Here is a 12,157-nt window from a genome sequence, read left to right on the forward strand (position 1 = left end):
CATTAAACTCTCAATCCCAGAATTTGTTTGAAGTAAATTCAATTTCCACCATCCTGCAGAATTTGAACCTGGGTCCCAGTATTAATAGTCTAGTATTAACCCCATAGGCCGTTTCCTCCACTTAAACCAACGTCAGAGTTAGAAACCAGACTTTACCCTTTGCTCATTAGCAATTATCAAACATTGTTCTTCCTCTTTTAGTCATTATCCTGATTTTTTTTTCACTTTTGCTGTCTGCTGTCTGCTGAAGGCTGAACTTGGCAGACTTGTCGTGAGGTGGTGTTCACTGGTACTTAATGTGGAGCATTACAGAAATAAACCTTTCAGCCTAACTTGTTTTTGTCAGTCCTTGGACCCAGAAATTACTCCCAATCACATTTGATGCTCTTTTAGCCCTTTAATCATTTCCTTCACCTGTTGCCTGGCCATAATCTTGGATATTAATGTAGTGTCCCCCTCAATCACTATATCTGGATGTGAATCCTCAAGTCTCATAATGTTTGGTTTTGTCACATTTAATGACTTTTTGGTCTAAACCCCTGAAGTATTGGAAACAGTTAGCTTCCATCTACTCTGGTCTATACTTCCATAATTTTAAGCACTTTTTTGCCTCAGTAATTTAACCTGATAAGTAAGTCCCAGTTTTTGAAGCTAATTGTTGGATCTGAATCAGGCAGAATCCTAGTGCATTTGCATGGCCTTTTGGAAAACTCCATCACTCTGTTTGATTATGGAGCCCAATACAACACACAGGATTTGAAATTAGATCATATTAAGATAAGTATGTATGTTAGCTCGCTGAGCTGGAAAGTTTATTTTCAGACGTTTTATCACCATGCTAGATAACATCATCAGTGAGAATCTCCGGTGAAGTGCTGGTGGTATGTCCCACCTCTCTATTTATAGGTCTTGGTTTCTTAAGATGGGTGATGTCTACCAACGTCTAAAAACAAAGCTTCCAGCTTAGCAAGCCAATTTACAAACTTATCATCAACCTGAACTACAAATCTTCTCAAAAATTGCTCTCATAGCATCATATTAAAATAAATTCATTTGGAGGCTAACTGATGATGTTACCTAGTATGGTGACGAAACGTCTGAAAACGAACCATTCAGCTCAGTGAGCAAACGTACATCCAGATCATATTAAGATGTTAGGGATAGATAACCACAGTTGGCTGGGTGGCTTGTTTCCAACTGAGTGATACCAATAGCATGGGTTCAATTCCCGCACTAGCTGAGGATACCACAAAGGTCCTGCTTTCTCAATCTTGCCGCTTACCTGAGATGTAGTGATCCTCAGGTTACACTCACCACCAGTTGCTTCTCTCTAATGAGGGAGTAAGATGATAGTGACTTTACCTTTACAGTTGACATTGCTTCTTAACTTTAATATATTATACATCTTATGATAAAACCAAGCATTTTGTTTTACGCTTTCATACACCTGAGATGTTGCAGTTATTGTCCGATTAATCTGTGCCTCAGAATTTCCACAGCACTGACCTTCTTTCATTGGATGTTATCCTTTGTCTTTTAAACAAAATATTTACCTCACACTTACTGACTTTCAATTCCATCAACCATGTTTTAACCTATTCCTGTATCTCATTTGATATCCCTTTGAAGCTTCATTTAGTCTTTCAAAGAATTAACCATAATTTTTGTTACTATCACTGAATTTTGATTCCACTCCAAATCACTGATGTACACAATAATTAGGAGTGGCCTCAGAACTGAGCCCTGCAGACACCACTAGTCACTTTCAACCACCTGGAAAAGCTAGTTTTAGCTTGGACTTTTCCTTTGAACATTCACTCACACAATCTCCCACATGGGATTTGGTCAAAGGCATTCCCTATGTCTAAAGAAAGACATCAGGATAACTTTACCTATCTATCATGCATTGTACATATTGAAGAATTCAGTGAAATTTGTCAAGTATAGCCATCCTTTTGAAGTACATATTGGCTTCTGTTTGATATGTATCCAAAGATGAAATGTACCTTGGTGAGGAACGAGGAGTTGAAAATGTTCCCATGTATCAGCTGGCTTCATCCTTCCAACTGTTGGAGATCATGGGTTTGGCAGGTGTTACCAAAGCAGCCTTTGCGACTTGCTGCAATACATTTTTTTCTAAATTGTGCACTCTTCAATAATATTATGTTGGTTTATTTAAAAAACTGGTCCAGTTGACTTTCTATTAGTGTGAATCTCAAGATGTTTTGGCTAGGCCTTTTGGCAGTATTGCTAATGTCTTTGATTGTTATGAGGAGGTGGTTAAGCTGTTTCTTAGTGATATGATGATGCTATGACTTTCAGAGATGTATTTTGTCCTGCTTTATTTTTGAAGAGAGGTTTTAAGACAGAGTACCAAGCTGTCTGTTTGAATCTAATAAATAGCTTGTGTGGCTTTTGATGTTTTAAAAATTGGAACAATAGAAGCAGCCTGAATGATTGGAGTTGAACTCCCACAGAATCAGGATTTTTAGTTTTAGTTTCTCAGTAGCAGTAGCTGCTGGATGTGGAAGCAATTTTTCCCCTTCTGTTACAGCTAAAAGCTAGAATTGCACGTGAAACAATCTATTTTACTGAATTTGCCTTTGCCAAGGGTATGTTTATGGAATGTTACTATATTGGAACCATTAAATAGTAGTAGTTTGTATATATGATTTCATTAAGCATTTTGATAGATATACAGTTAAAACAGTTATTTTGTTCTCTATTAACTATAGTTCATAAATAAAGTGTGTTTTGAATCAAGGGTGGCAGTTTGCCCAATCAAATTACATCCGGGACACAACACAATGCCTTACACTTGCCTTTAAAATAAAAGTTAGGGTCTAGGCTATCTTCTCAACATACTTTGAGGGAGTTAGGTCTGTTCCATGACAGTGCCTATTGGCTGGCACCTGTGAAAGTGTTGCTTACCCCTTGCCAGGACAAGCAGGAATTTTTGTCCAGATCTTATTGCATGTACGCTGCATGATTTAGTATCTGAGGAGTTGTGCATAGAGTAGAGCGCTGAGCAGTAATCCGCAAGCAGCCTCAGTTTAAGATAGACAAGTGACTCTTCACTAAGCAGCTGAAGTTGGTTGGGCGTGACACACTGTCCGTGGAATTGAAGACAATGGAAATAAAAATTGGGATAGATCTAAAGTGGGCAACCCAATCGCTAGTTGCAGGATTTGCACTGTGAAAGATAGACTGCAACATTCTCCATCATACAGATGGCAAAATGTGTGATGGTACTGTGCCTTTAATGGAGATGGTGTTCTGTCCTGTTTCTCTTACAGAGAGATGTGGTTCCAAAATGTCTGGTTCAGACGTGCAGATGGTAAACAGCTTTTGAGTGCTCCAGGGTTTTTTTTTAAATTTAGACAACTAAGTATGAGTGGGCAGGGTCAGGCTCACACAGAACTAAGGGAGTTTAGATTTTGCATTCAGTTTGATTTTGAGTTAGCTGGCTGCTGGAAATAAAAGACAGAACTCTCCTTCTCTCTCTGCTGCTAATGAAGACTTCGGCAGAAATAAAAGAGACAGACTTTTTTCAGTATTTCTTTCGGTTGGACTGGAGAAAGACAGCACATGGGAATAAAATTGTTTTGCTGAATTGCCTTGCCAAGGCTGTGTTTATGGAATGCTGCCTACATTGGAATTGTTGATGATTAGTGGTTGAATCGAATATTATCTTAAGTATTTAAAATAGAGTTAAAGTTATAAAGGTTCATCTTTTCATTTGTATTTTAACTGTGTTGTAAGAATAAAGTGTGTTTTGCTAGTGGTGGAACATAGTACCTTCTACTTGCCTTTAAATAAATATATAAGTTAGGGTCTAAGCTATCTCCTTACTACATTTTGGTTGGGGTTGTCTGGTCTTGTCCGTAACAAATAAGAAAATAACTGAGTAAGTCGGCACTGGAGTGATACTTGTCGCCTTCTCACCACATCATTAACTAAGTATTAGGTGAGAAGGTCCAATGGGGGCTTTCTCAATGCCCAACGATTTCAGGGCCTCCATTTGCCATTTTCCAATTACCTGCCTTCCTAGCAGGTAATAAAAGTGACTGGTTTCCAACGAAGTAATCAAGGTGACCTGCCCACTAAGTTAGAGGCAGGATCTTCATTTGTCCCCCATTACACATATGGGGGAGCTCTCTGCCTTTGCCTCTGACCCTCTTGCCTGGCAAGAAGCTAAAGAAAAAAACTGACCTTCCTACCATTGAATTCCCTCAAGAGTAGGCCTCAACTGACAGTCTTCAGGAACCAGAGGCTGACAGATTCTGATTGGCTGGCAGCCAAGATACTAGTGTCGAGGCCTGTGATTCACTGAGATGCTCTCCAATTAGCTCTTACCAAGCTGATTGGTGTGTGATTCAACATAACTTCCATAGGACATAGGGGCAGAAATTAGGCCATTCAATCCAACGAGTCTACTCTGACATTCAATCATGGCTGATAAGTTTCTCAACCCCAATCTCCCCATAACCCTTGATCCCCTTGATATTCAAGAACCGATCTATCTTAGTCTTAAATATACTCAATGACCAGCTGACTTGGCCTCCACAGACTTCATTGGCAATGAATTCCATGGATTCCTAACTCTCTGGCCAAACAAGCTTCTCTTTGTCTTCGTTTTAAAAAGTCTTCTCATTATTCTAAGGCTGTGCCCTTGGTTCGTAGTCTCTCCTACCAATAGATACATCTTCCCAACATCCACTCTGTCCAGGCCATTCAGTATTCTATAAGTTTCAATTCGATCCCCCCTCATCCTTCTAAACTCCATATAAACACAGTTTTCAAACATTCCTCATCTGTTAACATTCCTCAGAACTGAGGAAGGGTCACTGGACCTGAAATGTTAAGTCTGATTTCTTTCCTGAGATGCTGCTGGGCCTGCTGAATTTTCCAGCAATTTCTATTTTTGTCTCTTGATTCTAACCATCCCCCCTCCCCACACAATAGTATTTCACAACTTTTTAAACCTGACTGAGTAAACCCTAACCTTGCAAATTTTTTTAAAAAGGCTTCTCCGAATGTGTGCGCTTCTCTTCATCTTGCTCATTTTCACCCCAAAATTTGCATGTTAATGCAACCGTAACTGCTGCTGGTTTCAAATACTTCATCAATTGGAATCCATATGAGCAGCCAGTGAAAACCTGAAATGATTTGATTAACAGAAGCATGTTTCAGGTACTCTGTCTGAAACTTAACCAATATCTCCCAATCCTATGATCCTGTGAATTTAACCTCTTCAGAGCCAAGTTTGAATGAACATCAGCATTCGGAACATTACAGGGGCCCCAGCAGCAGCATAGTTAGAAGTTCCAAACTGTGATATTTCATGAAGATGTAATCAGCAGTTTCTTAGATTGTTCTGTTTCTATTCAACCAGGTGATCAGATTTATTGAAGTTGTCAGCTGTGAAAGATCTGATATTATTGTGCAAGAAGCTGCCTGAACTGGGCGGCATGGTGGCTCAGTGGTTAGCACTGCTGCCTCACAGTGCCAGGGGCCTGGGATCAATTCCACCCTTGGGCGACTGTTTGTGTGGGGTTTCCACATTCTCCCTGTGCCTGCATGAATTCCCTCCAGGTGCTTTGATTTCCTCCCACAGTCCAAAGTCCATGTGCAGCGTAGGAAATGCAGGATTACAGGGATAGGGTAGGGGGGCTGGGTCTTGGCAGGATGCTCTTTGGAGGGCCAGTGTGGACTTGATGGGCTGAACAGCCTGATCCTATGCTGTAGGATTCTTTGGGAGAGGGCCTTGTGTAGTAGCTGGATTTATAATGCAGTGCATCACTAACAGCACAGATTCAATTCCTCCTCCCTGCTGAGGTACTATGAAGGGCACATCTTCTCAAACCTCACACTTGCCACTAGTTGTCTCTTTCTCTAGTTAGTGAATGGGGGTTGGGGGAGAGGGGCGGGGAGGAATGGTGGGAGCTGGACAGTTTATTAGTCTTCTGTGCATTCCACTTCCACAGACTCAGTATAACCTCCAATGTCTCTTCCTAACCATTTGATTTTGCATTGGCAGGGTTGATACAGAGTTCCATAGGTTACAGGACTCTGTTGAAAGACTTCTAAGAATTCTGAAATGTTTTGTTATTGTTGTATGTACTCCATAATTACTTAATGCCTTGTTTTTGAATAAATCCATGGGGTGCCATGGTCTCAATTTTTAATTTAAATGTATATGTTCTGTTACTGACCTGTCAGCCTGCTAACTCAATCAACGGGGTACATTTGGCATCCTATACATGTTTCCATCACAAATTCAGCATTTCTAACATTTTCCTACTCTGTCTGAAGGAACATCTTTAATTATGTGTCCCCACCTTGTTTTTTGTTCATTTGATGACGCTTTCTGTTCCAGGCACGCATAACAAAGACCTCAGAAATAACACAAATTTAAAATATTCGTATTCGTTATTTCAGAATGCTATTCTCCCGTGATCTGGCTTTTATTAGCTGATGTTCACTGCCTTGTATCTGTTTGTATCTGCAGCTCTGAGAAGTCACTTTGGCCACCCCATCATTAATGGAAACTGGGCTATAGACAGACCAGGCACTTATGAAGCAGCAGGAACCCTGTTCAGGTATAAGAGGCCAAATGAGATTAGTACGACTGCAGGGGAATCCTTGATTGCCGAGGGGCCAACCAGTGAAATCCTGGATGTCTACGTAAGTTTAAACTTTGGATCTAAGCTGGGCAATTCCTTTGAAATGCCAACAAAGCTTCACTTTGGTTCTGTTCATAAATCAAAGGTTCTAACCTTCTGGGATTTGAATAGAAAAACTCCCGAGAAAGAAAACTTTAAGAATCTGGCCATCAGTCAACAATAACTGTAGAGTTGTAGAACCTCAGGAAAATAGAAATGAATTTGAACATAAAGAAACTGTCAATATAAAATGATTGATAGGATAAAATGTTAACATGACATGCTAAAATAAACCATGGAAAGATTTTTAATATGTTGGTGACTGTGTGTAATGTTCATATAATTTTCGTGATTGGAGAAAATAACAATATAATGTTGATGTGAATATTGATATAAATGTTGTGATTAAAGGTAATGTTAATATATATAAAATAGTGATCATAACTGCTGCCAGGATGATAGTAAAAAATAATTCATTCACAAATGGCCTTAAGGAAAAGTACCAGTTTGGCTTCATCATGACTCTCGCATTTGACTGGAACTTCTGTAAGAAAATTAAAGAATTGGCGCAGAGTTGGGTCTTACAGGATCTCTGCATCTGGAGAACCAATAAAGATTGTCAGTCAATGGGAACAGAAAGCTAATATAGTTTTAATGGTTGTAGAGAATACTTATATACATTTAAGGATCAGTGAGCAAGCTAGTGACCCAGAATTCACTTAGTCAATAAACAGTCAATGAGCCCTTTCTCATTTCACCTCCACAATACTTTGCATGGCAAATGAGATGCCAACTAGACCATCTAAATGCAGCTTATTAAAAGGATCAGATGAAGGTATCCCTTTGGAATCTGCCTCATCGAGATTATTGTGAACCTCTGTGGAGGTGTTCTGCAATCATTTGCCATTTCAGTAACTATTATCTCTGGGGTCCTTAGCTGGAATACAACTTCTGGTGAACACAGCTTGAGCACAAATCATTTGAGTTGGAAACTGAAAGATCCAACTGAAAGAATGTGTTAGATAACTTTGAAAATGCGTGTGGTGTCATCTGTCTATGGAGAATGACACAGATGCTTTTGGTTGTGAAAGATATTTCTTTTTTATGTCAACTACTTAAAATGAATACCCTTTTATTTGAAGTATCATTTGCCTTTTACTCATGTTTAATTTGCAGTTATTCTTATTTCTGTTAAAGTAGGAGTTACAAAGAGTGGAAGCTAGTTGACTTTTTTTTTCATTTAGAAGTCATTTGGTAAATTTGGTTCTTTTGGCTTCTCCACAGAGATTGTAACAGCATAGTCAGCTGAACGGCCAGTTTCAGCATTATAAGCCCTTTGTAAAAATGAAAAAAGAAGTTTAATTGTCTGACGACAATGAAAACCTGATGGAAAGAGCTTCCACATGTTTAATAGTTAATTTTCCATGAGCTGTTTTGTTATTTTCACAGCCAAATTTATATTATTATAGGAACAGCATACTAAACATTCAATCAAAATTCTGAATGCTTTGAGTTAGGTTTGATGTTGAATTGCTTTTAAACTCTATTGACGGTCTGTTTTTTTTAATTTAGATTCACTGTTTTCTTTGTTTTTTCATCTTTTCCAGATGATATATCAACAGGCAAATCCAAAGGTGCAGTATGAATATGTTTTACCAACTGACAACATTGTCAGCAGCCATTCACTTGCCCATACAGCAGATCAACATTTAGGTAAAATCTTATATCCTTAGTCCCAAGACTATGTTGCTGATGGAACATTTCTTTAATACACCACTCTGCCTCGTGTACCATACACTGCCATACACATGAACCATCACTCTATGCCGTGTATCAAGTGCAAATCTGCCCCAAATTCCATAAGTAGATCTATAGGCCGAATCATTGCTAGGGCACTTCAAAGGGCAGTTAAAATTCAACCACATTGGAGGGTTCATTACTTGAAATAGAAGGATACTTACCACAAAATAGATAAAACAGCTCAGATACTCAGCATTTGTGTATCTGAAAAAATATGGTAAAAGTGAAACCTAGCCAAAGTGAGAGGTAGTTCCTCCTGAATTACCTTAGAAAAGTCCAGCAAAATTTCACTATAAGTCAGTAGCATAAAGTAGTAGAATCAGTGCAATCAAATTGCAGCAAGAAAGATCATAGTCATCAGATTTTGTGGTTGTTGGTTTGGAGATGATGAGGTTCTGGGTCCAAGTAATAGTCATTAGTTGACTTCAAGTTGTTTAAAGACTATTTGGTGATGACTAGGGGGTGGGGTTTGGGCCAAGTGTACTCCCCCAGATCCTGAAAAGATGCCACCCAATAGGGTCATGAGTAGCACATGGTCGGTTGGTTGACATTTGCATGTGGGAAAGTTATATGTCACCACCTAGACCAGCCCAGGTAGTGACCAAAACAGCCTCTGGCAGATGTAACTGCACTTTGATAAATGGAGATGGTCCATATGTCCCATGATCATTTTGTAATTAAATTTTAGTTTCGCAGTGGGCTTTTTTTTTCAGTCTGTGAATAGGTCAGTTTTCAGAGCTGTTCCTGTTGGCCAACTTTTCCTAGCCAAATGCATCGAGAAAAACTTGCTCTAATGTCAGACTAGCCCTTCAGTTCCCTTATTTTTCAACTTTGCCGCAGGTAAAACCATCACTCCATCTCCTTTCCTGTAGGAAGAATGTGAAAACAGACATGTGGGGTACTTATAAAGGCAGGTGTAGGAATTCCAAAATATTCAGCACCTATGGGCTGGAACTTACTTTGAGTCTCTCTTCCCTTAACCTCACCAACAGTGCAGTCAAAATGCAGCTAATCTTGCCATTTCCATCATTGTTACAGAGGGAAAACGAGAGCAGTTCAGAGGAATACTCAGCTGTTGCTCCTGGTTATACTAGCCCTCCCACTTAGCTACACCACTTTGCACTTTGATTGCTGTTTGCGATGTAAAATTTGAAACCTGTCCATCCATTGTAGGAGAGGCCTTTAACGGTCAGCTGTCATACGGTGCTGATGGTGACATGTACGTTCTCCGTGAAAGAGAGGTGGGAAACTTTGTCAGTGGAGTGCATGCAAACCAATTGCAGTCCAGAAAGTACCAAACGAGCACTGGAGAAGTGTTGCACTCCTGGGCAGAGGGGCCAAGGAAGAAGAGAGAATTCAATTGGAAACAAATTGGAAGCAGTGAATGTACCGTCTCGTGTGGAACGGGTAAGATGTCCCAAATTTAATTATCTGGTAGCCTAACCAAAGTGAGATGAGATCATTTTGCTCTAATGCATCACAAGTTTGATCCAACAAGATTGACTGTTCACTTGCCCAGGGATAAGTGAAGCCATCAGTTGTTGTTGGCTAGCCTCCTTTGCACTGTGAATGAACTTTGCTATCTTCTTCGAGTATTCCATCATGCCATCTGTCTTCCCTTGACCTAAACTTTGAAAACAGTTTACACTGCAGAGTAAAAATGCAGAAATATGCAAAGATGAAATGAATATTTTTTCATCTGGGAAATAATTGCATTCCATAAATGTATCATTATTAAATAGGATGATTGAAATTATTTGCATTATTTTCTTGTACTTGGGAATGGGGAGTAAGCACCAGTTAATATTGAACCTGGGCTTGTTTTCAAAAATTTGATATGATCTTACAGATTTCTGAGTGTTGAGCTGAATTGGTTTCTTCCAATTTTCAGCAAATTATTTAATGCATTCATATTTTCTCAAGAACGAACTTTGATATTTGTTTTCAAAACAGCACAAAACTTAATTGACCAACAACATTTTAGCATGGAATGATATGCTGCAAGGGGTGGCGAATGTATATATTGCAAAGCCTGAGACATTATAGTTGTGTGGGAATGACTGGATAGACCAAAGTCTTGTCGCATCCATTAATGTTCATCTGTTAACGTGTTCATGTTTGAAATCTTATGCAATTCCCCAAGAATTAAATACTTCTTTTTCTGCAACAGAGCACTTACCAGCCACTCCTAGAGTGAAATGTTGAATCATGCACAAAAACAATAAACTGTAATAAGGAAAAACACAGTAATTCTGGCAGCATCAGTGGAGAGAGTAATAAAGGGTTGGGAGGGAATTACATAACTACCATTCTTAGGGGTAGTTTATTTGTTTGGTTAATTCCCCAATGATCCACCTATCCTTCATGATTTTTAAGCAAACCTTCCCACCCATTCCAAACACCTTTGTTTTTCCCTCCACAGATCCTGCCAGACTTGCTGAGCTTTTCTAGTACTTGTTTTTAATGCCATATCTCCCTCATCCACTGTAATTTGCTTGCTTAAAATATATGATAAAACTTATGGATGCATTTTATTAAATGAATGTACATTTAGTTTATAATGATTTCAGCGAGCTTCAGTGTTACCAAAGGTCAAGGTCCAGTCACATCTCATAACAATTAACTTCATATAAATATTTTGAATTTAAACATTATTGGCCTCAAATACTCTATATTTCAAACTAGTGGAAATTACATCCAAACAGTTGGCCCCAAACCACACGGTTAGAAAATTTGGACCACCATAACCCTTTAAGATGTTCTACATCCACAATTACAACTGCCTTCCTATGTGTATCACTTTTGTTTTGTCAAAGGGACAAAATACAGGCCTTTGCCTGTATTCTTTTTTTCAAAGTGCAAGGCCTTGCATTTGCTCACGTTGAATTTCATCAGCCATTTCCTGGACCACCCTCCAAAACTGTCTAAATCTTTCTGCAGCCTACCCACCTCCTCAGAACATCCTGCCTGTCCATCTAACTACTTATCATCGGTGAACTTTACCAGAAAGCCCCCAGCTCCCTTCATCCAGATCATTAATATATAACATGAACAGCTGCGGCCCCAACACTGAATCCTGCGGGACACCACTTGCCATTCCAAAATGTTCTTACATTAAGCTATTTTTCTAATCAGCCTGTTCAGAGATGATATTATACATCTCTGGAGCAGGTAGGTGTTGAACCCAATATCTATGATATTGTTCATGATAAGTTAGAAACCATAGTCGCCCTCTTGCCTTCCTTCATGTTGCTGATTATATAAAGGGGAATTTATTCTGTAATCGATTCCCAGTTTTATGTACCATTAGCTTAAGCATAGCGGGGTGCTGAGGCTCAAGAATGTGAGAACTCTGAGTACTTGTTCCAAACTTCCTGTTTTCCAGCAGTAAAATTAGAAGTGTTGGCAGAGTCCTGGTATGGTGAGGCTTTCTTAATATTATCATAGCCAACATAATTATTAGGATTTGCACATTTGTAACCTTCTGAAATAGTCAAAGTGTGCGTCTACAGGTATAACTGAAGTCCTTTATCATCTGCACCGAACAGTGATACTCAAGTTTAGATTGTATGTCCCTTTACTCGTTCTATAGGCCAGGATGTCCAAAGTGATTTCTTCAAGTAGAGCCTGTCCCTTACTATAGATTACCATAACCATTAAATTTATAAGCTAAACTAGGCCAATCAGCCCAT

General features: G+C 39.1%; 1 protein-coding gene across 2 annotated transcripts in view; it reads left to right on the top strand.

Moving 5' to 3' along the window:
- The window catches only part of adamtsl7 (ADAMTS-like 7), a 454,799-nt gene that overhangs the window by 398,700 nt on the left and 43,942 nt on the right, over positions 1-12,157 (top strand). For both annotated transcript variants that reach the window (XM_072583993.1, XM_072583994.1), the window contains exons 9-11: positions 6,512-6,687; positions 8,273-8,378; positions 9,639-9,872. In XM_072583993.1, coding sequence (XP_072440094.1) covers positions 6,512-6,687; positions 8,273-8,378; positions 9,639-9,872 — 516 coding nt within the window. The remainder of the gene's footprint in view (positions 1-6,511; positions 6,688-8,272; positions 8,379-9,638; positions 9,873-12,157) is intronic.

The sequence above is a fragment of the Chiloscyllium punctatum genome, chromosome 14 (genome assembly GCF_047496795.1).
Source record: "Chiloscyllium punctatum isolate Juve2018m chromosome 14, sChiPun1.3, whole genome shotgun sequence".
NCBI classification, from domain to species: domain Eukaryota; kingdom Metazoa; phylum Chordata; class Chondrichthyes; order Orectolobiformes; family Hemiscylliidae; genus Chiloscyllium; species Chiloscyllium punctatum.